Raw genomic sequence first — 25,838 nt, 5'->3', positions numbered from 1 at the left:
GTGCACCAAACATTAATCCTCGGAGGTCATGTTGGCATAACGCGAATCCACTTCCGGTAGTAGCCGATTATGGGTATTTAAAAGTGTGTTTTTGATAGTATTCCCAACCCATAATTGGTGTCATGCTTGGTAGTTTGGAAAATACTTTCTCTCTATGCTACCATTTTTATTAAAAAATATATAAGTACATAAAAGAGATATGATGATGATGTGATGTGATAGATAAATAATAAATAAATAGAAAAATAAAGTGGGTGAAAATAAGAAAGAATAAGGTATAAATTTTTTTTTGGTATCTAGATACTAGTGAGATTTAAATCCAGGACTTAAAAAAATTTCATTCATCAAGTACCATTTAGGCTATCCAAGCCAATAAGAATGAGGTATGATTGAATCAAAAGTTAAAACACTTTATGAATGTGTGATATTTTATGAAATTGATCTTTTAATTTTTCATTTCCTACATTTAATGAAATAATTGGATTTTACTCTCCTACTAAGGTGTTTTGACGGACTAAAAGTGCACAATTTTTATATCTTTAAGGATTAAATGACAAAAAATAAAGATTGAAAAAAATAAAACTCTTGGAGCTTGTTTCTTTCCTCATTTGAAGAAAACTGAAAGGTAGACAAACTACTTACTTCTATAAAACTTACCTCACATTTTCTCCATCTCAGTTTACAATACAAACAAACCTCTTTTGTAGTTTTAAAATACATCTAAGCTAAGCAACAAATTATGAACTAACTTAAGAAGTTCTTTTTTGAAACCACTTAAGAAGTTGTTATAAAGCAAATTAATCTCCAACATTAATAATAATTAAGATATATATAAGATTAGATAGAAGTACTTTATGTGAAATTCAAGATGCGACAAACTTATAAGCCTTTTCCCCTAAATCCTGTTAAACAAATAAATTCTTTACTTGTTAATCCATGTTCATCCTCCCAAACGTGCCCACTCTCTCACTCATCATACATAATCCTCTATTCTCCCCAATCCACCCCTATCACAATCCCCAAACCATCAAACAATCAAGGGCATTATAGTCATTTGAGAGTAGACCAAGCTTCTATAACCAACCTCCCCCAGAAAGCAAAACCACAACACCACCACGCTCTCTCTTCTTCAACCTCTCTACAAAGTTTCCGATTTCAACCTTAAAACCCCAAATTTATTATCTTTTTCCAAACCCCATTTCATTTCCCTCTTACCCATTATTCAATTCGCTCTCGTTTCGTTCATTCAATCATTCTTTTGGTGGTTTTTTTCGATTTCTTGACGCGTTTTCCGGTGGTGGGTCCCCGATATCGGGATGGCGGCGGGGACAATGGCGACGGCGGCCGGAGCGGCGGTGATGCTGTACTACGTGAGCCGGAGGCTCGCCAGGAAGGAGGTGGAGGATGAGGATCACTCCGGCGATGATGATTTGTCGAAATCGAGTAGATCGCTTCGCCGGAGGAGGATCTCACGGCGGCCGGCTCAGGCGCCGGCGACGCTGCTTGAATCGATCGTTACGTTGTCGGAGACGTTGAGGTTCACGTACTCTGAGACGCTTGGGAAGTGGCCTATTGGTGATTTGGCGTTTGGGATCAACTACTTCATGAGGAAGCAGGTGAGTTTCTGAAAAAATTCTGCTCAATTTCACTGTAACTTCAGTTTTTGTGTTTCTGGGGTTGTTGAATGGTGTGAGGTTTTCTGAAGTTATTGGTAGAATTTGAATGTTTGGAAGTGATAGGTGTTTTGTGTCTGTGTGTGTGAATTTGCAGGGTAATTTGCAAGTTGCTAGTGTGTATGCTGGGAGTGATTGTGTACAACTCAAAGGGGATGAAATAATTGTGGAGTTATATGAGTTATTGAGGCTGTTGACACTGTGCATGCTTTTCTCTAAGAAGCCATTTCCTGTGTTTTTGGATTCTGCTGGATTAACCCTGGATGATGTGCTCTTGCAGAAGCCTAAAGCTGCGGTATGCTTTGTCCTTATTCACTCTTATGTCTCTATGCTCTTTATTTAGATAATTTTTTATGTTTTGGGGGGTGAGGGGTGGAGAGGAGTAAGACAAATCATACATACAATCACAAACAAACAGAGGTTCAGACTCAGCCACCTAGATGTGTTTAGGGAACATGGACTCATTCTTACCGCCGTTCATAAGAAAATGCCAATGGATTGAATCCTAAGGTCATTGTCTTGATTCTGTCTGTATTTGAAAAGAAAGAAAAAGAAACTGAAGACCATTATTAATACCACAAAAACATTATTTTTGTTCAGGTCTAACATGTCAATCCTATGAAAATGTATATCCTTGTATTAGTTTTATATGACACGGAGTGCTCTTGCATGTCGCTCTTCAGCTTTGTCCCTAGATTTAGCGGTATATGTTCCTAACACTGGTGAAATGGAAAGCTCCATTGTCTCTGAGAGATAAGAGGGAACTGTGCTTCAGGACTCCTTGCACTATATGGCAATTTGAAAGTGACCCCTGGTTTTAATTTTGAGTTTGACCACTAATTTTTTCATGATCCCTTGGTCTTTGACATCATGTAAAACTCATGTTTTGTAGTGTAAGTGGGTATGCCTTGCATAAAAAAGTGATCTGAGTTTTATATTAAATAAATACAACATGTATTTTAACAAAATTTGAACCCACAAGAGGTTAAAGTGTGTATAAAACATGGCTACCCTGTTTTTTTTTTTCTGTCAGAAAATGTTACGTTTATCTTACCCTATTTCAATTTTCAACTACCTTTGGTGAAACTAATTTTTCTCGCTACCCCGTTCACTGAGCTGTCAATATTGAGATAAGTCTGGAATGTTCGTTGAGTGTAGACTAATCTGTTCAAGCAATCAGAGACATGCTGTTAATGTTAAAAAAAGGCATGAGGGTACTCTTATATTGTGCACAACTGAGATGTTATGAATTCTCTATCATATAATAACCTGGGCTGTTCATTAAATCTTGCAAAACCTGTCCTATTTTTTCTTGGAAAAGCATGTATTTTCTATTTCCTTACCTTTTGTTCCTATCTTACTTTCAACTGCTAAAGTATTTCTGATTTTTTTGTTCATTTTTTTCTGCAATTTGATTATATGGTATGGCATATGTTTGCAGCTTCTGAAGCCTGCTTTCACAATAATACGTGATGAACAGTCAAAATGTTTACTTCTATTGATCCGGGGTACTCACAGCATTAAAGACACGCTGACAGCTGCAACTGGTGCTGTTGTGCCCTTTCACCATTCGGTTTTAACTGATGGTGGGATAAGCAACTTGGTTTTAGGGTATGCACACTGCGGTATGGTTGCTGCTGCTCGTTGGATTGCAAAGCTCTGCACTCCTACCCTACTTAAGGCTCTTGGTGAATGTCCAGACTTCAAAGTCAAGGTATTTCTCTAATATTCTGTTTGGATGATTAGTATAGGGGTGCGTCACTTTCACCCATTTTCTTTCATAATTTATTTTTTCATTTTAAAATTGTATTTTTCTTTTATTTTATCATGTGACTATCATATACATGGGTAACAAGCCCATATAAGTGTGCTTACTAAAGAGTAGTTATTTTGATCTTTCCATAGATTGTTGGGCACTCACTTGGTGGTGGTACTGCTGCACTATTAACATATATTCTTAGAGAGCAGAAAGAGTTCTCTTCAAGCACTTGTGTCACATTTGCCCCAGGTATGCAGCTATACTACTTTATATATAAAGTTTGTATTCAATTGAGTAACTAGATAATTCATTATTTTTTGTATTATTTGAACTCTACTTCAAGATCTTGATTAACTGGGCAAGTTCACTGGGTTTTCCTCAGTTTTGATATAGATCTCAATTGACTTTATTACTATAAAGCGTGAGGTGTACTATCTATGTAGTTTAGAAAATCTGTATTTGTTTGATGACAAAAGTAATGATTTTCTGTTACAGTTTTAACACTTAGTTGCAATAATGCCTATTTTGGTCTCATAATCATAAAGTTTAAGTAAGGTGTATAGTTGCGTTTTTCAAATGAACACTAAAGAGATGAGCAATGAATGGAATTCATCCTATGATATTTGTTTGTTTTGGATTTGTCCATGATTCTGTTTGATTATTTTTCTTGCTGGATTTGCTTTATGACATTGTATTGCTGTTGCTAATTACTTGTATCATAATTGTCATGTTTGCAGCTGCGTGTATGACATGGGAGTTAGCAGAATCGGGAAAGCACTTTATCACTACCATCATAAATGGTTCTGACTTAGTGCCCACATTCTCAACTTCCTCAATTGATGATCTCCGATCTGAGGTGCTCTAGCTTTACCTCTTACTTGAGATTGTTTTGGCCAACATTAATGTTGATTTTCATCACTTCATTAATTTGCGGTTTGGCACTGTCCCGTGTTAATTAAATAAGCGTGGCAATAGACACCCCACTTGATTTGTGATGTAATTTTACCTGTTTCTTACTCAAATTGGTTTTCATCAGGTCACTGCATCGTCTTGGTTAAATGATTTACGGGACCAGGTTGAACAGACAAGGGTCCTAAATGTTGTATACCGCTCAGCAACTGCACTTGGATCTCGCCTACCATCTATATCCAGCGCAAAAGCTAGGGTTGCTGGTGCTGGTGCTATTTTGAGGCCAGTAACCAGTGGCACTCAGGTAGCTTCAACTTCAGCTCCGTGATCTCTACTTATCATTCACAGCATACAGCACATAATGTTCTTTGGGATATTATTTAATTAGACATTCATCTCCATTGATCTTGACACTTACATGACTAGTTTTAATTTTGTTCTAGGATTTACAGTATATAGTGCATCTTTGATCTCATGAAGGTCCTTCTTTATATACTTGCAGGTTGTGATGAAACGTGCACAAAGTGTTGCTGAAGCTGTTGTCAGAACTCGATCATCGTTGTCATCATGGTCTTGCATGAGTGCACGCCGCCGAAATGTTAGTTCATCGCCAAATTCTAAAACAGAAGTCTTAAGCGAAACTTCTCTAATAATAGCTGATACGTGTACGAAATCTCTTTTGACCGAAGAGACAGTAAGTGATTCTCTGCTTAAGGACGAACATAGTTCCTCAAGTGGAGGATCTGGCCATGACGACACAGATGAAGAGGAACAGCTCATTCCTGCTAACCAAGACGTTACCACATCCACTGTAGATGACATAACAGAAGGGCAGCTATGGTATGAGTTGGAGAAAGAGCTTCAAAAACAGGAAAGTACCATAAACATTCATGCTCAGGAAGAAGAAGCTGCAGCAGCAAAAGAGATTACTGAAGAAGAGAATCAGCTTGTTGATGCTGCAGAATGCAGTGATTCAATCACAACAACTGAGAACTTGGACAATCATCGATTTTATCCCCCAGGAAGAATCATGCATATTGTTTCTGTACCTTCTTCGTCTGATGATTCAAATTCAGATTCTGATAATCCTCCTGTAGAGGAACATGTCTGCTTATATGAAACACCTAGAGAGTTGTACAGCAAGCTCTGGCTTTCAAGAACGATGATAAATGATCATTACATGCCAATGTATAAGAAGATGATGGAACTATTAATCCGAGAACTAGAGAAAGATAGTAGCTGTAATACTATAAGAATTTAATGGGTATACACTGTCAGTGTAAACTTTGTTTACACAGTCGCCCAATTGAATTCCGTCACATCAGCAAATATATTCTTGTTTTAATTAAAATTTAAGATGAAAGATATTATTTCACTTATATGGCATGTTGTGATTGGTTGTCAGTGTAAAACAGTTTTACACTGACAGTGCATATCCATTAAACTCTTTTATGTTGTAATTTAAATATTAATAAATTTTGTATAGATGAATTCTTTTATGTAAAGTTTTCATGAGCTCGTAATCTTTTTATTTCACATTCTAATCATGAATTTAGTAAAGCATAAATATTAATGTGTATATCTATGTAATCATGCATCACCATGTGATATGTAAGATGTTAACAACAGTTTGTATTGCGCATGAACCATTGGTTACAATATGCATTTTTCACTAATAATTTTCCAAATGTAATTTAATATTTAAATTACAACATAAAATATACTAAAATCAAATCAGAAGTATTTTTTCTATGAAATTACGAAAAACAAATAAGAAGCAAGAAAAGGACTCACCTCTGTAGGGGCAAGGACCGGTTTCAGTGAGTAAATTGAGAGCACAAACACAACGAAGCAAGCTTGTCAACACACGTGCTAATCTCTCGCCAAACATGTTAGAAGGAAACACGCCACAAACGAGTAGAAATATCAGCAATTTTCATCAACAAAGCTCCCATATGCGACAACAAGGGGGCAAATCCAACAAGTTGCTCTCATAAACAACAAGTCGATAACCCAACTCTTAAGCTAAGAGAAGGTCATGCTTGATACTCAAAAGTTCAGCATAAAGAGCAATTTTTATTTTTTATATAAACATATAAGTATAAACCTACAATTTTTTAATATAAATCTATAGTTGATTTATCTTCGACAAGTGGAACATGTTGTTTCCCCTAAAGCAATATCTAGTATTTGAGTCTAGTGGATGGAAAAAACCTCCGCTAGGAGAGTTAGCCACGCCATAATGTAGATGTGTTCCGCAGAATTGTTTCCTATGGAAGATATTTTAATAAAAAAAATCTTCAACACTAATAGATTGCACATAAATAATAATTATAGTCAATTTAATTAATTAATTAATTTCCTCCTGTTGCAAAAAAAATACTCAATTTAATTATTATTTTTTGTTACATATGAAAATTATACTCTAGTTATCGATCATCTAACACTTCTTTTTTTTAAAAAGTCTAAATTACAACAAAATAGTACATTAAATTGGAAGCCCATTAAGCCCATAACCCATTAAGCCCATAACCCATAAACTTCAAACTCTAATTCCTACTTCAACACAACGACGACACAAGTTGCAGTCTCTTGCTCTTTGCCTCACTCCTTCTATTCACAAATTTCTGCAAAAAATTAGGGTTTCGACACAGTAAGATGGGAGGGAAGAAGGCAAAGAAAGCGATGCAGAAGAGTTTGAAAAGGGTCACTGCTGCTAAACCCTCTGATGGTCCTGATTTTTTGGTATGTCAATGTTCATAGCTCGTTCTCTCTCGTCAATGGTGGTTTTATTTGTTCCTAATCTTTGTTTCGCGTTTTCTGAAGCCCTTGGAAGGTGGTCCTGCTCGGAAACTTCCCGTGCAGACACCGTTGGAGAATAAAGGCACCGTCTTGTATGTCGGTCGGATCCCACATGGGTTCTATGAGAAGGAGATTGAAGGTTTGTTCACTTTACATGTGTTTTGTTGTTCCTCAAATTTGAATTTGTTTGCATGGAATATGTGTTTATAATTGTTTGCTAATTGTAGGTTATTTTGGACAATTTGGAACCATCAAGAGGTTGAGAATTGCCAGAAACAAAAAGGTTTGGTTCATGAACTTGTTTTGTTTGTATCTGTTATGTTTGCTTACTCTTGTGTCAGCTTAATCTTTATGTTTGGCATGCTTTACTTTTATCTAGGTAATGGTTATTTGTGTTGAATATTTCATTATTGTGTGTGTATTCTCCTAATTTGAAGAATTTGAAGTTTCAAAATGAAAAAATGTTCAGACATGATGTTAATAGTTATTAGTTCCTCTGCTCGGTGTGGAGCGATGTTTAGGTTTAAGGGTTTTTGTTTTGATTGGTTCTTTTGGATGGATGTCTGGCTTCTGAGCCATGTTACTTGTTTCAGTTAAATACATGCATTTAACCTTGTGTGTTTTCTGTTTAATTATCCTTTTCACTGATGATTGATATTGATGATATCTATTGGTTGATGTTTAACAGACTGGAAAATCAAGACATTTTGGGTTCATAGAATTTGAATCTGCTGAGGTAGTTGTTGTTTCCTCTGGCCGGTTTCTGTATTCTGACTTGTGGCTATGATCTTTGGTTTAAACTTCTCTTTCTTTGTGCTGGTGTTTTTTTCACTTTGTAGGTAGCAAAAATTGTAGCTGATACTATGCACAATTATCTACTATTTGCGCACCTTCTCCAGGTTCATGTGATGCCTCCAGAGCAGGTTCATCCAAACTTGTAAGTTATTAATTCCTTTTTCGGTATTTATTTTAGGGTTTCATCATATATTCATATGTTTCCTTAATGTTAGACTTTTTTATTCTGTAAAGGTCTTTGTAAAGAGAAAAGTAGTAGAATTCGCTAAAATGACCGGGGAGGGGTGGAAATGACTAGAATCAAAGAAAAGACAAAAAACTAGCACACGGGCCCATCTGGATGTTCATAAATTCTTTAATTTTTGAGTTTGGTTCCATAGAAAGATGATATTATCTAGTTGTAGGATTGCAGGCCTATTAGTTTGGTCATGATGATTGCAGGCTTCTCAACATGATTATTCTAACCTCCCCTCACCAAAAACAATCAAATAGAGACCCTCTTGAAAAAATTCAATGAGCAGAAACCCTAGTATGTAGGAAAACTATCATAACCCAAATTGTACGTCAAATAATAACTGGATAAAAAGACTTGCATTGGCTTTTAACCAAATACCCCACTTGCCCCAAAAAAGAGCAGGACTCCCAATCATCTTTCCCTCCTTTGTATCAAAGCCTGTAAAATTGCAGACTAAATTTAAATTTGTCTTTGAGTTCTGTGAAAGAGTTTGTTTTGTGTTCTGGATATCTTCAAGAGCGTTACATGATATGGGAGTTTTTCCTTCCAGATGGAGAGGGTTCAATTACCGTTACAAGCCATTGGACTCTGTCGAAATTCAGCGAGAGCAACATGACAAGGTATCTTGATCAATGAAGAAGATAGTATATCAGTCTGATTCTCAGTATAAACGAAAGCTTGTTTTGTTCATTTTCAGGAAAGAACATTGGAAGAGCACAGAAAGTTAGTTGAAAAGATTGTGAGTCGTGATAAAAAACGTCGTAAGAAGATAGAGGAAGCTGGCATTGATTATGAATGCCCTGAGATTGTGAGTTTTTTGCCTATACCAATATATGGTTGCTTTAGTGTTTTAAAGTCCAAATCTTCAATTTCATTCTCATGTTGTGTAATTGTTGTTGCAGGTGGGTAACATCCAGCCAGCTCCAAAGAAATTAAAGTTTGAAGACTGAGTAGGTATAACCCTTTGTGAAAGGGAGGCCTCTTCACCTCGGCTTATGTTGTGTTCCCACCAGTTGTGTGCATGCTAAATGTATCATGAAAGCTGATGATTCTAGAGTGTCCTGAGTTTATAGATAGCGCGTTTTGTTACCTTCTCTTAGATGTGTTCGAAAGCTGATGTTCTACCATGTTGTGAGCGACACTAGAGAGACTGTTGTTTTAGGATGAAGTACTAGCAATGACTTGCAAGGGCAAGAGCTTCCAATTTTGAGTCTTCCGAAACCTTCTATTCTGATGAACATTTATAGAAGTATTATCCACTTCGTATATTCATCAGTGTTTATTGCAGTTATCGCCTAAAGTGTATTATTTATTTAAAATGAAATTCCCAATAGTTTGACCAAATTTTAGATTGTTCACTTATGTTTCTTGGATTTGGATCCTTTCGACCAAAAATACAAAAAGGAATGGATCCTAATGTGGCTAATTAGCAAACTGAGTTCAAAGTGTGTCGACTTGCAAATATGGCCAGGCCAAACAATGTCTTGTTGACAAATTATGTTCAGGGTCAATTTTTGAATTAAGTATAGCAAGAAGTACTTAAATGAACATGACAAATGGTGAGATGGTGAAGACAATATGATAGCAGCAAACCAATCATTCGTTAATCCAAGGGAATTAGTTTTACAAATTCTGCCATTTATCCACCCTAGAACAGTGTTAAACATGTTATGCGTGATGCTTAAAATTTACATTCAAAACATTATTCAGGTACTATACTAATGATACAGTTAACATCAGAGATGAATGTAACTTTTTAACAAAGAAAGCTCTACATATGCTCTGGTTTGTGTTCTGTTGCATGCTATTCTTAAGCTTGATATTCATAACTTTCAGCAAATCAGAAGACTGAACAGCATGAATGTATTATTAAAGCAAGCTTATGTTTTTTTATTGAACTATCAGTGTTCAGTCCATCTTGGATCCTTTGATGTTGACATATCTGAAGCAGTAAAAACTGACTGTTAGAACTATCAACCACCATAGCGGTACTTGACGGACTTAGGGGGCTCCTCTTCCATGATGCCAGATCCTGTTGTTGCCAAGTACTCGCGGATGGTTGTTTTACGGTCAGCAAGGTAAGTGTGATCCAGAAAGTTGTTGTAGGCTGTGTCATCAAGATTCTTTGCAGCCAGTACACTACAAAAAAATTCATAATTCCTGTTAATTTACAATGAATCCAACACAAGACTCAGTTAAGAGGGAAATTGCAAGAAGTCCCTCAAGAAAACAAAAAAGAATGCAGAAACTAGAAAGGAGCAATGTAGCCCATGAATGTGTAACAAAATCAGAATTGTCATCTAAGAAGGAACTATTTTCTGTCAGTTGCATATTTTGTATTCTTTAACTGACAGCAAGGACCATGCGACCAGGAAAAAATAGTTAACCAGAAATCTAGATGAAGTATGATAAGTTTGAACTACCTCCCTCCAAATCAAAATTTGCATCCAAAAAGTGCTTAGTGCATTTACCAGTGTCGAAGATAAACATCAAAACTTTCATCTAAAAAGTGCTTACCAGTGTCGAAGATAAACACGGCAAGGTAAGACATCATCTCTCCAAATTTTATCAATATTCCACCGTCCATATTGTTGAAAATAAATTTCCTTGTCTCCTGAATGGAATCATATGTAAGCGTGGATAAATGAAAAAATAAGACAAGATGATCTAAGCATGACAAAGGGTGTGCATAAACAGACTTCCACAATGATATTTTACATATTACATAAAACAGTAATCACCTCCAGTGCAATGATGGGAGGGTGCTATCATCAACCATTTCATATTTCTGTCTAGACAGAAAGTTGGGAAATATTGAGGAATTTAAATAAATTTTTTTTATAAGCGAGGAATGTAAATAATTATTGGAGAACATGTTAACCCTTCATAAAAAAATACATGTTATATTTTAGGTTAATCAGGAGATTTCCATGCTTACATATTTAGCTCAAAATACAGTAGTTAGCTATTTGCTGATCAGTTTCTGTAGTCAGATAGATTGAGGTGCAAGTATATACATCAACTAAGTGAACTAACACGAGAAGTTGGATGAATACCAGCATTTCATGTTTCCAAAACAATACAAACCCCATGTCCTGAATAAGTATAATGCTAATGATGAATTACCTTTACATCGAATCTTGAAAAACTCCTCATCACTATAACGAGCACAAAGGACCTGCAAACATTTTGACACATCAAAAGAATCCTCAGCTAATTAAACAAAACCATTCTTCCTTAGGATGTCATAAACACAGTGAATCATACTTTTCTACAACAATAACTAATAATCATCACATACCGCCGGGAACTCAAAAGGCTTGCCATCAAGCGTTTCAGGAACAACCTAAGATACAAAGAATTGAACATATCACACCACATCTAAAAACAGCAGAAAACAATCAACACATCTAAAAGCAGCAATAATCAAAATCAAAATCTACATCTTCCTACTTACAGCAAGAAACCGAAACTCGACCTCCCTCTTGATATAATCTGGAATCTGAAAACAAATTCAACCCTATAAAAGTTAGCTCCAATGCTCAGTCAACAAAAAGTCAAAACCCCAGTTACACAAATCAATCAAAGCAAGCAAGCATTGAATTGAACTACTCAGTCAATAGTATACCTCTGATTTTCCAATCTCAAACACTGTTACTACAAGTGTTTCTCCATCACACGGTTCCACACTCAAACTTGAAATCTCCTAACAACGTTTTCATCAACACACAGTAAAAACAGTGAGAATTCAAAAAGCTTAAGGAGTGAGGATAAGAAGAGAAGAAGGAACCACCATGGTTTCAGGTTTGGCAATGCCGCGTTCGAAGAAAACGGGAGCGACGTGAGCGAAGACGCGGCGGAAATGGTTCAACCTGGCGGTTCTGAAATTGAGCAAATCGGGGAAAGTGCTTCTTGCGCTTCTCTCGGAGAGGAGAGAGCCGAAGCCGCAGATGGAGATGTAACCGTCGGGAGAGAGGAGAGAGGAGAAGTGTGATTCGTCGATGAGTTCGGTGACGGTCGGAGGAGAGGACATGGCGGAGGAGAGAAAGGGTCGCTGTGTTTTGGAGAGTGAAGGGAGTGGAGTTGAGAGGGCGGCGCGTTGGTGTGACGCGCCGAATGTGAGACGGGGAGGGAGTGTGAGTTGAAAAGTTAAGGAAGTGGTGGTGATGCTCATAGCAAGCTGCAAGTTTGAACTGCCACTTGTTTTCACTTTATTGGTAGCTAATGTATTTGATATTACTATATTTTTCAATAAACCATTTTTATTTCTTCATTTCAACAACTATATTAATATTTAAAAGGGTTAATCGTCTACTTTGTCCTTATCTTTGTCTCGTCGTCTGAAATTAGTCCCCCACCGGAAAATTTGCAAATCTGGGTCCTCTCGTTTGCAATAAGTATGGAGCAGGTCCTCGCCGGAACTCCGGCGAGTGATGAATTGGCATGATGACTGAGTTTACTTATCTGACGTGGCAAGGAAAAAAACATAAAATATACTGTTAATCTATATACTTTAGAAAAGAGGAAGGTTGTGAGCCCCACGTCCATGACTTGGCACTCCAAGACCCACTCTCCACCACCCCCCTCTTTACATGACAAGTGTCACCTCCTAATTATTTTGGACCTCAATTGTAAAAGCCCAATTACGTATTTCAGTTTTTAGCCCATTAATCAAAGAATGGAGTTTTTCATTTTATGGTTTAATGACTCTTAATTAATTTGTTTCCAAGCTTCTGATGCAAAAACAATAAAAACGTAATAATTTTCACATGTGCGTTTTAAATCAAATTGAATGCAAATTCTGTAATTTTCACATGGTGTTGATTTGAACTATTCATTAGGCGGTGTAAAAGTGATATATAGTAGTAGAAATTGAAGGAATATTGAGTAAATCAGTAAATGCATTGACCAATCTAAGAATTTGCAAATGACATTGAAATCATTCCTTATTTACAATTTCTGTCAATTCAGCGTTTAAAAAATGGTGGAATTAATTTAGGTTGCTATATTTCCTTCAAACTTTTACACCGCCTACTACTATAATAATTAAATGCTATTCATTTTATGTTATATAATTGAAGGCATTGACCAAATCATATTTATTGTTTTACGGCCATTGATTCTAGATGTCGCATCCACGTTATTTGAATTGACGCAAAGCTGGTATTTACCTTAACTAGCTCATCAAAATTAAATTCCATTAAAGGACCATGCTATTATGAATCAGAACAAGTCAATAATGAATCTACCCAAAATGATTTAAAACCAAAAGTCAAGACTGATTTTGAATTTCTCCGTGCGTTGATTCAGGCCGCAGCAAATATGGTTGTCGACGGTCATTATTCTTTTTTTCTTCCATTTTTAGAATTGAGTAACCCTAATTCTCAATTTCCTATAAAATTGAGATTTATTTCCTTTATTTTATTTTTTAAATCTAATGCTATAAAATACTATCAGATATTAATTGTTTTTTATTCTGAATGAGTATCAAATCAACCAATATCTTGAACGATATGAACTGAGTCAAACATATTTTCACACAATAATTACATTAAGGAATTAATTTTTTGTATAATTATGATGATCATTTAGCATTAATTTTTTTTAAATAAATATTGCATGTACAGAACTTAAATGATGAATTTAAATTAAATAAGGAATTCACCCTAAATATGGAAATTAGGGTAATAAGAAACGATTGGAAAATATTTCTCTATTTTAATAAAGAGATTTGCCATTAATTTACGGTGTTTTTAATATTTTATTAAAAATTAGAGTAAACCATTGGTAGTGTTATGTATGGACACTTTGATCAAGTTGCCCACACTGCTCTTAGAAAATATCAGTTTTCTCAAGCTAGACTATATAGAAGGTTGAAATTACAGCAGATGAGATCCGGTATATTGTCAAAGAATGAAATTGTGATGAGTCAAATGGTAGAAGCAGGTCAAACCTTTTCTAGCACCAATAATGTCTTACCGGAAAATTCAATAACTGATGTTGGAACACTTAGCAGCGATGAAGATGTTTCAGGTTATTTTAATTTTCTATTTCTTTATCATTTCATAACTTTTTTAATATCTACCATGGTTACTGTATTGGTTTCTATCTCATTACATATTAAACACTTGGCATCACGAATGTGTTTTTAAATATAGATGCAGACAACGATGTTTGTGAAGACAATAAACCATTACAAGAGCCAATTCCTGAGATCCCTGAGAATATTGTTTTGTTGCTTAAAAAGGCTGAAGATACAGGTTCATAATTTCATTTATTTTAATCTATTAAAATTTTTCATGATTTAATATAAGATCATAGTTATAATATACTAAAACCTCATTCTACACTAATTGCAGAAATACTTGACTTTGGTGATCCTACATGTATTTGTTTCTACTGTAATGCTTTAATGTGGCCTAATGAGAAAACTGGGAAAATAAAAAGCTCTGGCCAAGCTGCATTTTCATTGTGTTGTTTGAAAGGGAAAGTTACCTTGCCTTTTCTACGCAATCCTCCATCGTTACTAATGGATTTATGGACAGACAAAGATCCTAGAGCTACAAATTTTAAGGAAAATATCAGAGCATATAACAGCATGTTCGCATTTACCTCTATGGGTGGTAAGGTTCAATCTTCTATCAATGACGGAAGAGGCCCTCCACAGTTTGTTTTAAGTGGACAAAACTATCATCGAATTGGAACCTTAATTCTGCAAGTAGGGCAACCCCCAAAATTTGCTCAATTGTATATATATGATACACGAAACGAAACAACAAATCAGATGAGAGTGCTTAGGTAATCCAAAAATTTAATATTATACGTTTTGTCCTTATATATTATGCTGTCTATATATCTATGAGTAATTATTTGACGTATTTTTTAAACATAATGCAGCTCCAATGGATCTGGAAAAGGGCTTGATACTTCATTAGTCGAAGATTAAAAAAAAATGATTGACCAAAATAACGTACTTGCTAGAGTTTTTCGCAGGTTCGTGATCATCTATCTTCTGATGAAACTTCTCAGCTCTCTGTGCGTCTATTTCGAGCAAGGGGAAAGGATCCTAGAACTTACAATATGCCTACGGCTGATGAGGTCGCAGCTTTGATCGTTGGTGACTTTGATGATATGGAATTTGGTAGGGATGTTGTTGTCAAATTAAGAGATGGTTTCTTGACCAAAATCCATGAAACACATATTGCATTCATCCCCTTGCAGTACCCTTTACTTTTTCCATATGGTGAAGATGGTTTTCGGGAAGACATTCCTATTAGTGAACTACTCAGGAACATGGGTACTTATAAAAGGCACACTGTTTCTCTAAGGCAATTCATTGCATTTCGCCTCTAGACTAGAAATAATGAGTTTGGTACAGTTTTAAATTCAAGGAGATTGTTTCAACAATTTGTGGTGGACACTTATACTATGGTTGAAGCTAATCGACTTTCTTACTTAAAGCGTAACCAAAAAACAATCAGAGCTGATTATTTAAATGGTGTAGCAGAGGCAATTGACAATGAAGAAACTGATCCCTCATCAGTTGGAAAGCGAATTATCTTACCGCCTTCTTTTACAGGTGGTCGCCGCTATATGTTTAATAACTGTCAAGATGCAATGGCTATTTGCAAAAAATTTGGTTATCCAGATTTATTTATAACGGCTACTTGCAATTTTGGATGGGGTGAGATTCAGAGGTTTGTCCGTCACAAAAATTTAAAGGCAGAAGTCAGGCCGGATATTTGTGTACGTGTTTTTAAGATGAAGCTTGACAACCTAATGTCTGATTTAAAGAAAGGAAAGATATTTGGAAAGGTTGATGCGGGTAAGTTCATTCGTTTGTTATTTCATTTGTTTTTTCAGTAATTTTTTTTCATTAATATGTTTAACTTTCATCATATCTCTTTTATGTCAGGAATGTACACGGTAGAATTTCAAAAGCGTGGGTTACCTCATGCACACATACTTTTGTGGCTTCAACCTCAACACAAAATTAAAAAAATTGAGGATATATACAAACATGTTTCTCCAGAGCTTCCTGATCCTAAAGTTTATCCAAATTTATACAAGGCAGTATCATCATACATGATGCATGGTCCATGTGGTGTTGTTGACCCTAAGTCAGTTTGCATGGTCGATGGAAAGTGTTCTAAATACTTTCCAAAAAAATTCCAGAATTGCACAACAGTTGATGATGATGGTTATCCAATTTATAAAAGAAGAAGAACTGGGATTACAATTTTGAAGAAAGGAGTTCCTCTCGATAATGGTTTTGTTGTTCCTTATAACCCGGTCTTGCTTATGCGCTATCAAGGACACATCAATGTTGAGTACTGCAATAAGTCGAATGCTATAAAATATCTTTTCAAGTACATTAACAAAGGACCTGATAGAGTCAATGTTCAGATATCCAATGGTGGTACCGGTGCTGACAACTCTGAACAACAAGATGAAATCAAGCAATATTATGATTGCAGGTAATTTTCCGAGTCACAAATATGTTTTACTATAGAAATTAATTGAGTTATTGTTTATTTATTCTTGCATTGAATGCATAAATTCCTCCAACAATTGTGCGTGAAAAAAAATTAAGTAATTGATTAAAACCATCTTAAGATGAAAACATGAAATTTCGTAAGCTAATGTAGTGGAAAAAAATGGTAAAGGATTTTTATTCCATAACTCTCTGATTTGGCTTCACATTATTTATTCATTAAGAAAGAATAATAATTTATAGTCTAAGAATTGATATATACAAATTAGAGGCTTGATGTCTGGATTATAACAAGTCAGATTATTTCCACTTTATGATCATAAAATGGTTTCCACAGTTCCGGGCATAATAAGGTTTTAGCCCTTATGATCATAAAATGGCTCAATAAAGGAGTACCTTATTTAATCAGCTATCACATCCCAAAGCCTATAGTTAGCTAATTAAAGTATAGTCACAAAAGTAAGCAATAAAATTATTAGAGAAATGAAAACAGTTTATTAATTCAGATAGTTTAGAGACGAATTCCCACCAATCTTCAAAATCTTTCTTCAGGTATCCAGCAAAAATTTCATTCAATAGGTCCTAAAACTGAAGATTTCAACCATCTGAGAAGGAACTAATCACATAATAATTGGAGCCTTCTCAGTCATAGTTTGGACATCTGATGCCATTATCTTCTGTATAAAGCTTTCAACTGTACAATGAAAAATTGACACAAGTAAGATGAAAAAAATCCATTTAGTGAAGTGAGCCAGGAAAACTCTCAATAACATTAGAAGAGAAGTTTAAAACTAACATAACACAATATAAAAATTTAGCTAAAATGGAGCTACCATATAACATGAGTTTATGATTAATATCATTTGAATTTAGTTCTTTACTCCTCAAATTAATTTTGCAGGTACCTTACTCCATGTGAAGCCGCGTGGAGAACATTCAAATATGATATTCATGATAGGTGGCCTCCAATGTTGAGATTAGGATTTCATCTTCCAAACCAACAAAGTGTTTTATTCAAAGAGAATGACGATTTGGAAGTTGTGAAGGAAAACTCAACTAAAATGGGCACTCAATTCTTGGCATGGATGCATGCCAACAAGAAGTACTCGGAGGGGAGAAATCTCACATATGCAGAATTTCCTTCCAAGTTTGTGTACAACAAAAAATCAACAATATGGCTTCCTAGGAAAAGAGGCATTTCTCTTGGTCGCTTGCAATTTATTGCTCCTGGAATGGGAGAAAATTACTACATGCATGTTTTATTAAATAGGCAAAAAGGTTGTGACAGTTTTAAAAGCATAAGAACTGTAAAGGGTGTTGTTTATCCCACATTCCGCGATGCATGCGAAGCAATGGGATTACTGGAGGATGACCGAGAGTATGTTGATGCAATTTCAATTGCAAGTGAGCTTGGTTCCGGATCTCAACTAAGGAAATTATTTACCAGAATGCTGATGACAAACTTGATTTCTAGGCCACAAGAAGTTTGGAGAAAGTCTTGGACTCTTTTAAGTGATGTGATTTTATATGACAGAAGAAAATCACTCAACATTCCAGGTATTTCATCAAAATTATTTTTAAAGCCATAATTAGATTTTTTTTATCCCTTAAGAAGTAGTATGCATGTATTTTTTTTAACATGTATAATTCTAGAACGTTGGAATAACTTGATTTCCGTATTTGTTTAACATATTGTTGGAATAACTTGATTTAACATGTATAGTCGTTTTGTGTTTAATGTCTAGAAGATAAAACTACTACCAGATTATAAAAATAATTCTAAATTGAAATTATCAAAATATGGTGAGTGTGATTAGGAATGTAACTTAAAGTTGTGTAAATTCATTTTCTTTCTCACCATGTAAAAAAAAATCAAAATTGAAGCATTTAAATTAATTTTCCAATTTAAATTATTTACCTTATTTCATTTAATTTCATTCAGATCTTCGTATAGAGGATGAAGAATTACAAAACTTATGTCTGATTGAGATTGAAAAAATATTGCAAGGCAATGGAAGGTCATTGAAGGAATTTCCATGTTTACCATACCCTAAATTTTCAGATATTCATAATTTTGAAAATAGATTCATTGCAGATGAGTTGAATTATAATAGGGATGAAATGGTAAAGATCCATGATGAATTGGTCGGTTCTCTTACTTCAGAGCAAGAGATTGTTTATAAGAATGTTCTGGATGTTGTTTTGTCTGATAACGGTGGATTCTTTTTTCTATATGGTTTTGGAGGAACTGGAAAAACATTTGTCTGAAATACATTATCTGCTGCTTTGTGTTCAAGGGGCCTTATCGTCTTAAATGTCGCATCTAGCGGAATTGCATCGCTATTGTTACCTGGAGGTAGAACTGCTCATTCAAGGTTTTCTATTCCTATTTCAATAAATGAGATTTCAACCTGTAATCTTCGTCACGGTTCCCCAAAAGCTGAATTATTGAAAAAAGCAAGCCTAATTATTTGGGATGAGGCACCTATGTTAAACAAACATTGCTTTGAAGCTTTAGACAGATCTCTTAATGACATTATGAAGACTCAGTTTACCCATGGTTATGACATTCCATTCGGAGGTAAAGTTGTGGTACTAGGAGGAGACTTTAGACAAATACTTCCAGTTATTTCCAAAGGAAGTCGTTCAGAAATTGTCGGTTCCGCTATCAATTCTTCATATTTGTGGAAGCATTGCAAGGTAATGAAGCTGACTATTAATATGAGATTGCAAAATTCTACATCGACTTCTTCAGCAGCAGAAATAAAAGAGTTTGCTGATTGGTTGCTTCAAGTGGGAGATGGTACAGTTAAAACGATTGATGAGGAAGAAACACTTATTGAGATTCCTCCATATCTTCTTATTGAACAGTGTAAGGAACCGTTGCTTGAATTAGTTAATTTTGCATATCCAAAACTTGCACATAATTTGCAAAAAAATTCATTCTTCCAAGAAAGAGCGATCCTTGCACCAACACTTGAATGTGTAGAGGAAATTAACAACTTTATGTTAGGAATGATTCCTGGTGATGAAACAGAATATTTGAGTTGTGATACTCCGTGGAAGTCAGACGAAGATTCGGGTGTCAATGCAGAATGGTTTACATCTGAATTCTTAAATGATTTCAAATGCTCTGGATTTCCAAACCATGCAATTAAACTGAAAGCTGGTGTCCCTATCATGCTCATTCGAAACATAGACCAAGCTGCAGGGTTGTGTAATGGCACTCGAATGATAGTCAATGCTTTGACTAAATATATAATTGTTGCTACTGTTTTAAATGGAAACAATATGGGTGAAACAACATTTATTCCAAGGATGAGTTTAACTCCATCTAATTCTGACATTTCATTCAAATTCCAGCGTAGACAATTCCCTGTTGCTCTATGTTTTGCAATGACTATAAATAAAAGTCAGGGGCAATCTTTATCTCATGTTGGACTGTATTTGCCAAGGCCTGTGTTTACTCACGGGCAGCTATATGTTGCACTTTCTAGAGTTAAATCTAGAAAAGGGTTGAAGATGCTTATCATAGATGACGAAGGAGTTGTATCAAACACTACACGCAACGTAGTGTATCAAGAAGTCTTTGATAATATTTGACATGTAAGTTTTTATTTATCTTATAAGTAATTTCAATTTAAATGGTAGAAATATAAAAACTGATATGGGTATTATATTTATTGTTATACAGCAAAAAAAGATATCAAGCAAGTTATTGATCATCTAATTTGAAGGTATAATGACGTTTCTATAAGGTTAGTTTACCACTTTCAAATTATACACAGTTTATATTTGTATTAGTTACTGATTATTACACTAATAATTTTTTCTTCCTTTCTAGGTTCTATAGCACAAATATGCTTGATTGACAACAAGCTCCGCTATGATGTCTTTAACATTAATCATGGATTACAAAGGCTATAGGGTTCATGTTGTTGTCATTGTTATGTTTATCTTATTTTAATTGTCATGTAATGCATTACTTAAAAATGTGTTTTTTATTACTATTCAAGTAATGACACTTTGAGGTATCTACAAACCTCATCGAATAAATATTTTTACTGTGGTCAATTCATCTACATGTTTGTGACATATGTTTTATTCCATATCTTTAATAATTACTCAAAAGAGACTAAACTAAGTTAAAAACACATTACTACTGATTTATCTTTATAATAAATTTAATCTCCGTGCAACGCACGGGGTAAAGAATACTAGTTATTAATTAAAAAAATCCAAATAAACATTAATTACAACCACTTAATCCTCAATTGAAAAAAAAAAACTATCACAAAACTCCAGAAAAACATATCATCTTCTTCCTCCAAGAAGGAAAAAATCCCAGAAATTCACAAGTGGAAGAGCCATCCAAAGACTACCCACTGAATCCACATCTGAAGCTCTTCGATCTAAAGAAACATTGTACCCGAATTCATCTTGGCGTGGGAAATCAGGGGAATGTCAACACCCATCATCTTCTTCCTCCAGCCCAATTTCTCCAACCCAATTTCCATAACAAAGCAAACTAGAACACTAGAACAAAACAACATCAACCCAAAACCTAAAACAACATCACCCAATTTCCAGAATAAGAGAATCAGATATGTAGCTTCGGTGGGTTGACTTATGAGTTCTTGAAGTCCAAAACAACACCACGAAGGATTTTTGAACATCACAAAGGTAAGAGTTCTTGGCCAAAGTAAGAGTTCTTGAACCCAAAACTTAAAACAACACCATGAAGGATTTTTCACTTCTGAGTTCTTCTTCCTTGCCCCTGCCTTCTTCCTTTCTTTCCAGATTGTGAGCTCTTCTTGCCCCTGCCTTCAACATTGCAGTGGTGGGGCGGAGAAGAAAGGTGAAGCCAGTCATCGCTGCTTCAAGGGTCAACCTGGTGCCCCATCACCATCGATTCTTTCCACTCCCTGTCCCTCTGTCTCCGTCCTCCCCTCTCTCACCTGCAACCCACCCCTGAAACCCATCCCCACCTAGAACCCATCGCAACCCACTCCACCTTACCCGCAACCCACCCCCATCCCCACCCTCACTCGCAAACCCACCCTCACCTGCAACCCACCCCTGAAACCCACCCCCATGCTGCAACCTCAACCCCACCCCCAACCGAAACCCCAACCCTCACTCGCAACCCACCACACCCCAACCTGCAACCTCTCCCTCAAAGAAATAATCAGATGGAGGACGATTCACAGATCTGGGCGGAGGTGGTGGATGGACATGCAGAAGATGAGAAGATGATCAAAAGGTTCTGGGTTTGAGAGGAGGAAGAAGCAATTGATTTAGGATTTTTTTATTTTTATTATTATTTGGGGGGAAATTGATTTTTTAGTTAGATCAGGTTAGATTTGTTAATAGATTTAATATTAGTTCATTTGATTAATTTTTTTTAATTAATTTGATTAATAAATCTGACTTGTTATTTATTTTTAATTTTTGTTTAAATCCACATCAGCTTCATTTATCCAGTCATCATGCCAATTCATCACTCGTCGGAGCTCCGGGCTCCGGCGAGGACCTGCTCCAGACTTATTACAAACGAGAGGACCCGGATTTGCAAATTTTTCGGGGAGGAACTAATTTCAGACAGCGAGCCAAAGACAAGGACCAAGTAGACGATTAACCCTATTTAAAATCCATAAAAACAAAGCGCAATAAAGTCAATAAGTCATTCTAGTCTCAATTTGTTCAATCATATAATCATATACATAGAAAAATCACTATGAATATTATTTTAAAAACATTTTGGACGGCTCAATTTTTCTTTTTGTATTTGTTTATAAAAAAACCGGCTATAATAGTTAGTAAACCAAACCCTTATTATTATCCTTGAACTTGACACTTTTTTTTAGCTTAGCTCTCAGTAGTCTCCAAACTATTCTCGTCCTTCATCGCGCTATCTCTTCGTCTTTCATATTAACCCTAATGTAGGACTAAGTTGAAGCACATGGAAATATTTTGATGACAAAATAATTCAGGACAATATCTCGTGGAAATTTTATATGAAGACTAGCTTGAAAGATTAGTAGTTGATAGTGTACAAATTCCTAAAATACATGTCACATGTGTATTCTTAAATATTTTGGAGATATTACACTAACTTGTTCCTAGAAGATACATTTTTCTATATTTTAGAAATACTTGTAGATATCATAACAATTATCTTTTAAGATTGGAGTGCACCATAATTTCAGATTTTTTTGGTTGGCCCAGATATGAGTGTTTGTTGTCCGCATAGAGACCACCTTAACAAATCACACAACTTTTTTGATACATCGGAAAACACAAATCACACAACTTTATTAATACTAACATCCTTTAAATACTAGTTCAAAAAAAAAATCCTTTAAATACAGCAAAACTCATAAATGAAAAATGTAAAAAAATGAACGGAACAAAAGTGATCACAATCTCATTACTTCTTATTTTATTTTATTTCACCTGTAACAGCCCATAAACTAACATCTATAACTGATAAAATGTAGTTAATAGCTAATGATGCATATTCTCAGCACCAATGCATTTTGTGTTTTAAGGAAGCACCAATGAGCAGTTTCAACACCCTAATTTGACAACTTTAGCGGTTGGAAGTTGGTTAGAGTACTTGGGAGAGGGAGAGCGAAAGAAGAGGCAAACAGCTGATATATCATCAATAGCAATGCCTCTTCTCTTACGTTTCCATTCATATGTGGCACATTTCACGAGCCTTTTAGCTGCTTTTTCTCTATTTGGAGTTGAAGAAACGATTCTAACTGCTTCTTGGTTTGAAATAACATCCCATACCTGAGATGGAAAAAAGAAAAGAAGCAAACACATTAACACTTCACATGGTACATCTATTTCATCACATGGACTAGTAACATGCTCACTTTAATTTCATTTTCACTTTAACCAATCAACCATGATCTCTATTGATTGAGTTGGTCCAACATTGTTCATGAAACAACTGAATTTCATTTGCTATTGTTTTTTATTGTTGACTTTGTTCATAACCGACTATGTTGCATGTTTGGATATACCGTGGAAAATCATGGTGAACAGACATTACGATGAACATAAGCAACTTCCCTTAACTTTTGTGGTTGTTCACCGTAATTTTGGTTTCACCGTGTACCCAAAAATGCACTGATTCTTATCTCAGAATCAATTTTGGGTGGAAGCTTCTTACAACAGCTTCTGGGTGCCAAAATTGATTCTCGGGAAAAATAAGCTGAGAAAAATCAGGAAAAGAAGTAAGGTGTATACCCCATCTGTTGCCAAGATGACAAATTGATCCATGGGGTTCAGGTTTCTTTGTGTGACTTCTGGCACAGAGATTATTCCAAAGTCTTTTAAACAGTAGTCACCAAATGCTCTAGATATTGCAAGTCCAGCTTTTCTACCATTTGGCATCCACACCCTGTACACTCCTGGTTCATCTTCTAAACAAAATACCTGCCCTTTGGATTGTGTTATGCGCTCTGCCTCCTCTGAAATCAACAAAAAATATTACTCAAATTTTCTTGAATAAAAGCATGCACTTCTTATGTGTGTGTAAAATAGAGAGTAGTATACTTGGTAAATTTGGCTTCAAGTCAGTGGTTAGCTGAAGTGCAGTTAATGTTCCATCCTCTGAAGTGGTTGCCAACACCGCCCTAGAATCACCAACATTTGCTAGAATGAGATGTTCACCCTGAAACATTAATGACAAAGTAAAACAAAAGAATGAAACTATATACATTGATTGAAAATGTAGAGCTGAGACAAAGTGTTTGTTTGGATGTAGACCAAAGAACATGAATTGGAGCATATCTAGTGCATTTTTTAATAGAGAAACCTCAATAAATGCCAGTTGGTCCGTATCCAAACAGACTCAAAGTTAACATAATACCAAACATTTGAATATGAAGAGAAGTTAAATCAAATGTCAATACTAGTATATACCATATGACATGTTATGGATAACCTGTTTGATGATTGTCAAAGCTGTTGTACCACTTTGAAAGGAATCAATCCCAGTCTGCTGCTTAAGATCCTGATCAATTGCAGCAAAAGTCTTTATGTAGGACTGCTTCCACGTGTCAAATCTATGAAGGTTCATGTCTTCTTCCATTTTAAAATCCAGGTCAAGTTGTGTTGATGCAGCCAGATTTTCCTGCCAATTGCATAGCAAAGAGGCAGGTACTAGTTTCCTTACCCTTTTGGCTACAAAGTGTCCCCAAGGGCCATGTCCATCAAAAATCCCACAGAAGGTTATGTCTTCATGGCAACCAAATTCCTAGCATCAGAAACAAAATTATAACATAAAATCAATATCTTCTTAAGAGTCTCCCACTCTGAAAAAATCTATATGTCAACTACTATGAGCCTGTTTGGATACGGATCAAAGAGGAAGTATTTAAGCTTGTACTTTTTTCTAGTAGATAAGCTACAATAAGTGTTTTTTAGTCCGTACCCAAATGCGATTTATGTTTGCATACCTCCCAAACAATAAGGCAATCCTGATTGACTCCTTTTTGGCCTTGTTTAGTGAACACACAGGCAAAATTGTTGCCCTTGGAAGACTTAACAATTCCAGATGTACTCAGTAACAACTCATTTTTCCTTGCTTCCTTTATCAATGATTTCACAACTTTTCTTCCTTCATTCTTTCCGCGACTCTTCTCTTTCTTCAACGACACGGTTCTCGCCAACCCGTTGACAAAAGATGGAAAAAGAACCATGGTTGCTGCTACATTCCAAATCAGAGTTGCATATTATATTTCTATTCTACTAGAAATGTAAAGATTGCAAAAAGCCAAAAACCATGATATGTATTATCAAAAAGACTTAATTTCCCACTGGAATAACTACCTGTGATTCCTATCTCAAGCCAGAACCTGATGAATTGAGAGATGATTCATCTGAAGCTATGGAATATGTACACTCCATGGTCTTAAATTGTAAGCACAACTAGTTTATGAACGTGACGTTTACTTCTTATACAACTTGTAATGTAAGGTGGTGGCTGTTATTATCATAGGACCCTTGTTTTAGCCACTATAAGATACAGAATAGATGGGCTTTTTGGGAAATTAGAAGTGATTAAACGTCAGTGTTACCATGAGAAACGTATTAGTAATAATTAATTAGCAAGATTGCAGGGTCTAATGTGATAGGAGGTCGGTATTTAACAAA

General features: G+C 35.5%; 6 protein-coding genes across 7 annotated transcripts; 4 read left to right on the top strand and 2 right to left on the bottom strand.

Annotated features, from left to right (window-relative positions):
• The first annotated feature begins 996 nt into the window (after positions 1-996).
• LOC130723426 (uncharacterized) lies at positions 997-5,846 on the top strand. The gene is made up of 7 exons (XM_057574471.1): positions 997-1,616; positions 1,771-1,968; positions 3,115-3,387; positions 3,579-3,681; positions 4,170-4,288; positions 4,469-4,645; positions 4,844-5,846. Exons 1-7 carry the CDS (start codon positions 1,317-1,319, stop codon positions 5,600-5,602), a joined length of 1,929 nt encoding a protein of 642 aa, XP_057430454.1. The 5' UTR covers positions 997-1,316; the 3' UTR covers positions 5,603-5,846.
• A 1,067-nt stretch (positions 5,847-6,913) lies between these two features.
• Positions 6,914-9,517, top strand: LOC130722958 (uncharacterized RNA-binding protein C1827.05c). Its single transcript, XM_057573855.1, has 8 exons — positions 6,914-7,086; positions 7,168-7,282; positions 7,371-7,426; positions 7,832-7,879; positions 7,983-8,080; positions 8,724-8,793; positions 8,871-8,981; positions 9,076-9,517. The coding sequence occupies exons 1-8, from the start codon at positions 7,000-7,002 to the stop codon at positions 9,121-9,123; spliced, it is 633 nt and encodes a 210-aa protein (XP_057429838.1). The 5' UTR covers positions 6,914-6,999; the 3' UTR covers positions 9,124-9,517.
• A 238-nt stretch (positions 9,518-9,755) lies between these two features.
• Positions 9,756-12,377, bottom strand: LOC130722957 (uncharacterized). The gene is made up of 7 exons (XM_057573854.1): positions 11,967-12,377; positions 11,802-11,879; positions 11,631-11,675; positions 11,475-11,519; positions 11,300-11,351; positions 10,691-10,787; positions 9,756-10,312 (listed from the first exon to the last, which is right to left on the bottom strand). Exons 1-7 carry the CDS (start codon positions 12,345-12,347, stop codon positions 10,147-10,149), a joined length of 864 nt encoding a protein of 287 aa, XP_057429837.1. The 5' UTR covers positions 12,348-12,377; the 3' UTR covers positions 9,756-10,146.
• A 1,591-nt stretch (positions 12,378-13,968) lies between these two features.
• LOC130725620 (uncharacterized) lies at positions 13,969-18,935 on the top strand. The gene is made up of 8 exons (XM_057576833.1): positions 13,969-14,206; positions 14,332-14,433; positions 14,533-14,801; positions 15,167-15,470; positions 15,552-15,998; positions 16,425-16,650; positions 17,569-18,071; positions 18,610-18,935. Exons 1-8 carry the CDS (start codon positions 13,969-13,971, stop codon positions 18,933-18,935), a joined length of 2,415 nt encoding a protein of 804 aa, XP_057432816.1.
• Positions 18,936-19,154: 219 nt separating this feature from the next.
• LOC130725619 (uncharacterized) lies at positions 19,155-20,270 on the top strand. Its single transcript, XM_057576832.1, has 2 exons — positions 19,155-19,367; positions 19,539-20,270. The coding sequence occupies exons 1-2, from the start codon at positions 19,155-19,157 to the stop codon at positions 20,268-20,270; spliced, it is 945 nt and encodes a 314-aa protein (XP_057432815.1).
• A 2,798-nt stretch (positions 20,271-23,068) lies between these two features.
• On the bottom strand, positions 23,069-25,673 carry LOC130726354 (probable protein phosphatase 2C 34). 2 transcript variants are annotated; one of them, XM_057577609.1, is made up of 6 exons: positions 25,515-25,673; positions 25,142-25,389; positions 24,628-24,939; positions 24,237-24,354; positions 23,928-24,151; positions 23,069-23,465 (listed from the first exon to the last, which is right to left on the bottom strand). In XM_057577609.1, the coding sequence occupies exons 2-6, from the start codon at positions 25,382-25,384 to the stop codon at positions 23,238-23,240; spliced, it is 1,125 nt and encodes a 374-aa protein (XP_057433592.1). In that variant the 5' UTR covers positions 25,385-25,389; positions 25,515-25,673; the 3' UTR covers positions 23,069-23,237. The 2 variants fall into 2 exon arrangements, with proteins under 2 accessions (XP_057433592.1, XP_057433593.1); XM_057577610.1 differs by having other exon boundaries at positions 25,142-25,392; positions 25,515-25,672.
• Between the last annotated feature and the right edge of the window lie 165 nt (positions 25,674-25,838).

The sequence above is a fragment of the Lotus japonicus genome, chromosome 6, assembly GCF_012489685.1.
Source record: "Lotus japonicus ecotype B-129 chromosome 6, LjGifu_v1.2".
NCBI lineage: Eukaryota > Viridiplantae > Streptophyta > Magnoliopsida > Fabales > Fabaceae > Lotus > Lotus japonicus.
The sequence above is the reverse complement of the archived record's forward strand: the minus strand, read 5'-3'. Positions and strand labels throughout refer to the sequence as shown.

Excerpts from the sequence above, each read along its gene's own strand:
- LOC130725620 (XM_057576833.1), top strand. The coding sequence starts at position 13,969 with ATGTATGGACACTTTGATCAAGTTGCCCACACTGCTCTTAGAAAATAT. Across the intron at positions 14,802-15,166 it reads TTACCTCTATGGGTGGTAAG|GTTCGTGATCATCTATCTTC; the intron begins GTTCAATCTTCT and ends AGTTTTTCGCAG. Across the intron at positions 18,072-18,609 it reads TGATGCAATTTCAATTGCAA|ATCTTCGTATAGAGGATGAA; the intron begins GTGAGCTTGGTT and ends AATTTCATTCAG.
- LOC130726354 (XM_057577609.1), bottom strand. The coding sequence starts at position 25,384 with ATGGTTCTTTTTCCATCTTTTGTCAACGGGTTGGCGAGAACCGTGTCG. Across the intron at positions 24,152-24,236 it reads CTTGAAGCCAAATTTACCAA|AGGAGGCAGAGCGCATAACA; the intron begins GTATACTACTCT and ends TGTTGATTTCAG. Across the intron at positions 23,466-23,927 it reads TCATCTTGGCAACAGATGGG|GTATGGGATGTTATTTCAAA; the intron begins GTATACACCTTA and ends TTTCCATCTCAG.
- LOC130722958 (XM_057573855.1), top strand. The coding sequence starts at position 7,000 with ATGGGAGGGAAGAAGGCAAAGAAAGCGATGCAGAAGAGTTTGAAAAGG. Across the intron at positions 7,087-7,167 it reads CTGATGGTCCTGATTTTTTG|CCCTTGGAAGGTGGTCCTGC; the intron begins GTATGTCAATGT and ends CGTTTTCTGAAG. Across the intron at positions 8,982-9,075 it reads ATTATGAATGCCCTGAGATT|GTGGGTAACATCCAGCCAGC; the intron begins GTGAGTTTTTTG and ends TTGTTGTTGCAG.
- LOC130725619 (XM_057576832.1), top strand. The coding sequence starts at position 19,155 with ATGTTAAACAAACATTGCTTTGAAGCTTTAGACAGATCTCTTAATGAC. Across the intron at positions 19,368-19,538 it reads ATTTGTGGAAGCATTGCAAG|TGTAAGGAACCGTTGCTTGA; the intron begins GTAATGAAGCTG and ends CTTATTGAACAG.
- LOC130723426 (XM_057574471.1), top strand. The coding sequence starts at position 1,317 with ATGGCGGCGGGGACAATGGCGACGGCGGCCGGAGCGGCGGTGATGCTG. Across the intron at positions 1,617-1,770 it reads ACTACTTCATGAGGAAGCAG|GGTAATTTGCAAGTTGCTAG; the intron begins GTGAGTTTCTGA and ends GTGAATTTGCAG. Across the intron at positions 4,646-4,843 it reads CAGTAACCAGTGGCACTCAG|GTTGTGATGAAACGTGCACA; the intron begins GTAGCTTCAACT and ends ATATACTTGCAG.
- LOC130722957 (XM_057573854.1), bottom strand. The coding sequence starts at position 12,347 with ATGAGCATCACCACCACTTCCTTAACTTTTCAACTCACACTCCCTCCC. Across the intron at positions 11,676-11,801 it reads TTGAGATTGGAAAATCAGAG|ATTCCAGATTATATCAAGAG; the intron begins GTATACTATTGA and ends ATTTGTTTTCAG. Across the intron at positions 11,352-11,474 it reads AGCCTTTTGAGTTCCCGGCG|GTCCTTTGTGCTCGTTATAG; the intron begins GTATGTGATGAT and ends AAATGTTTGCAG.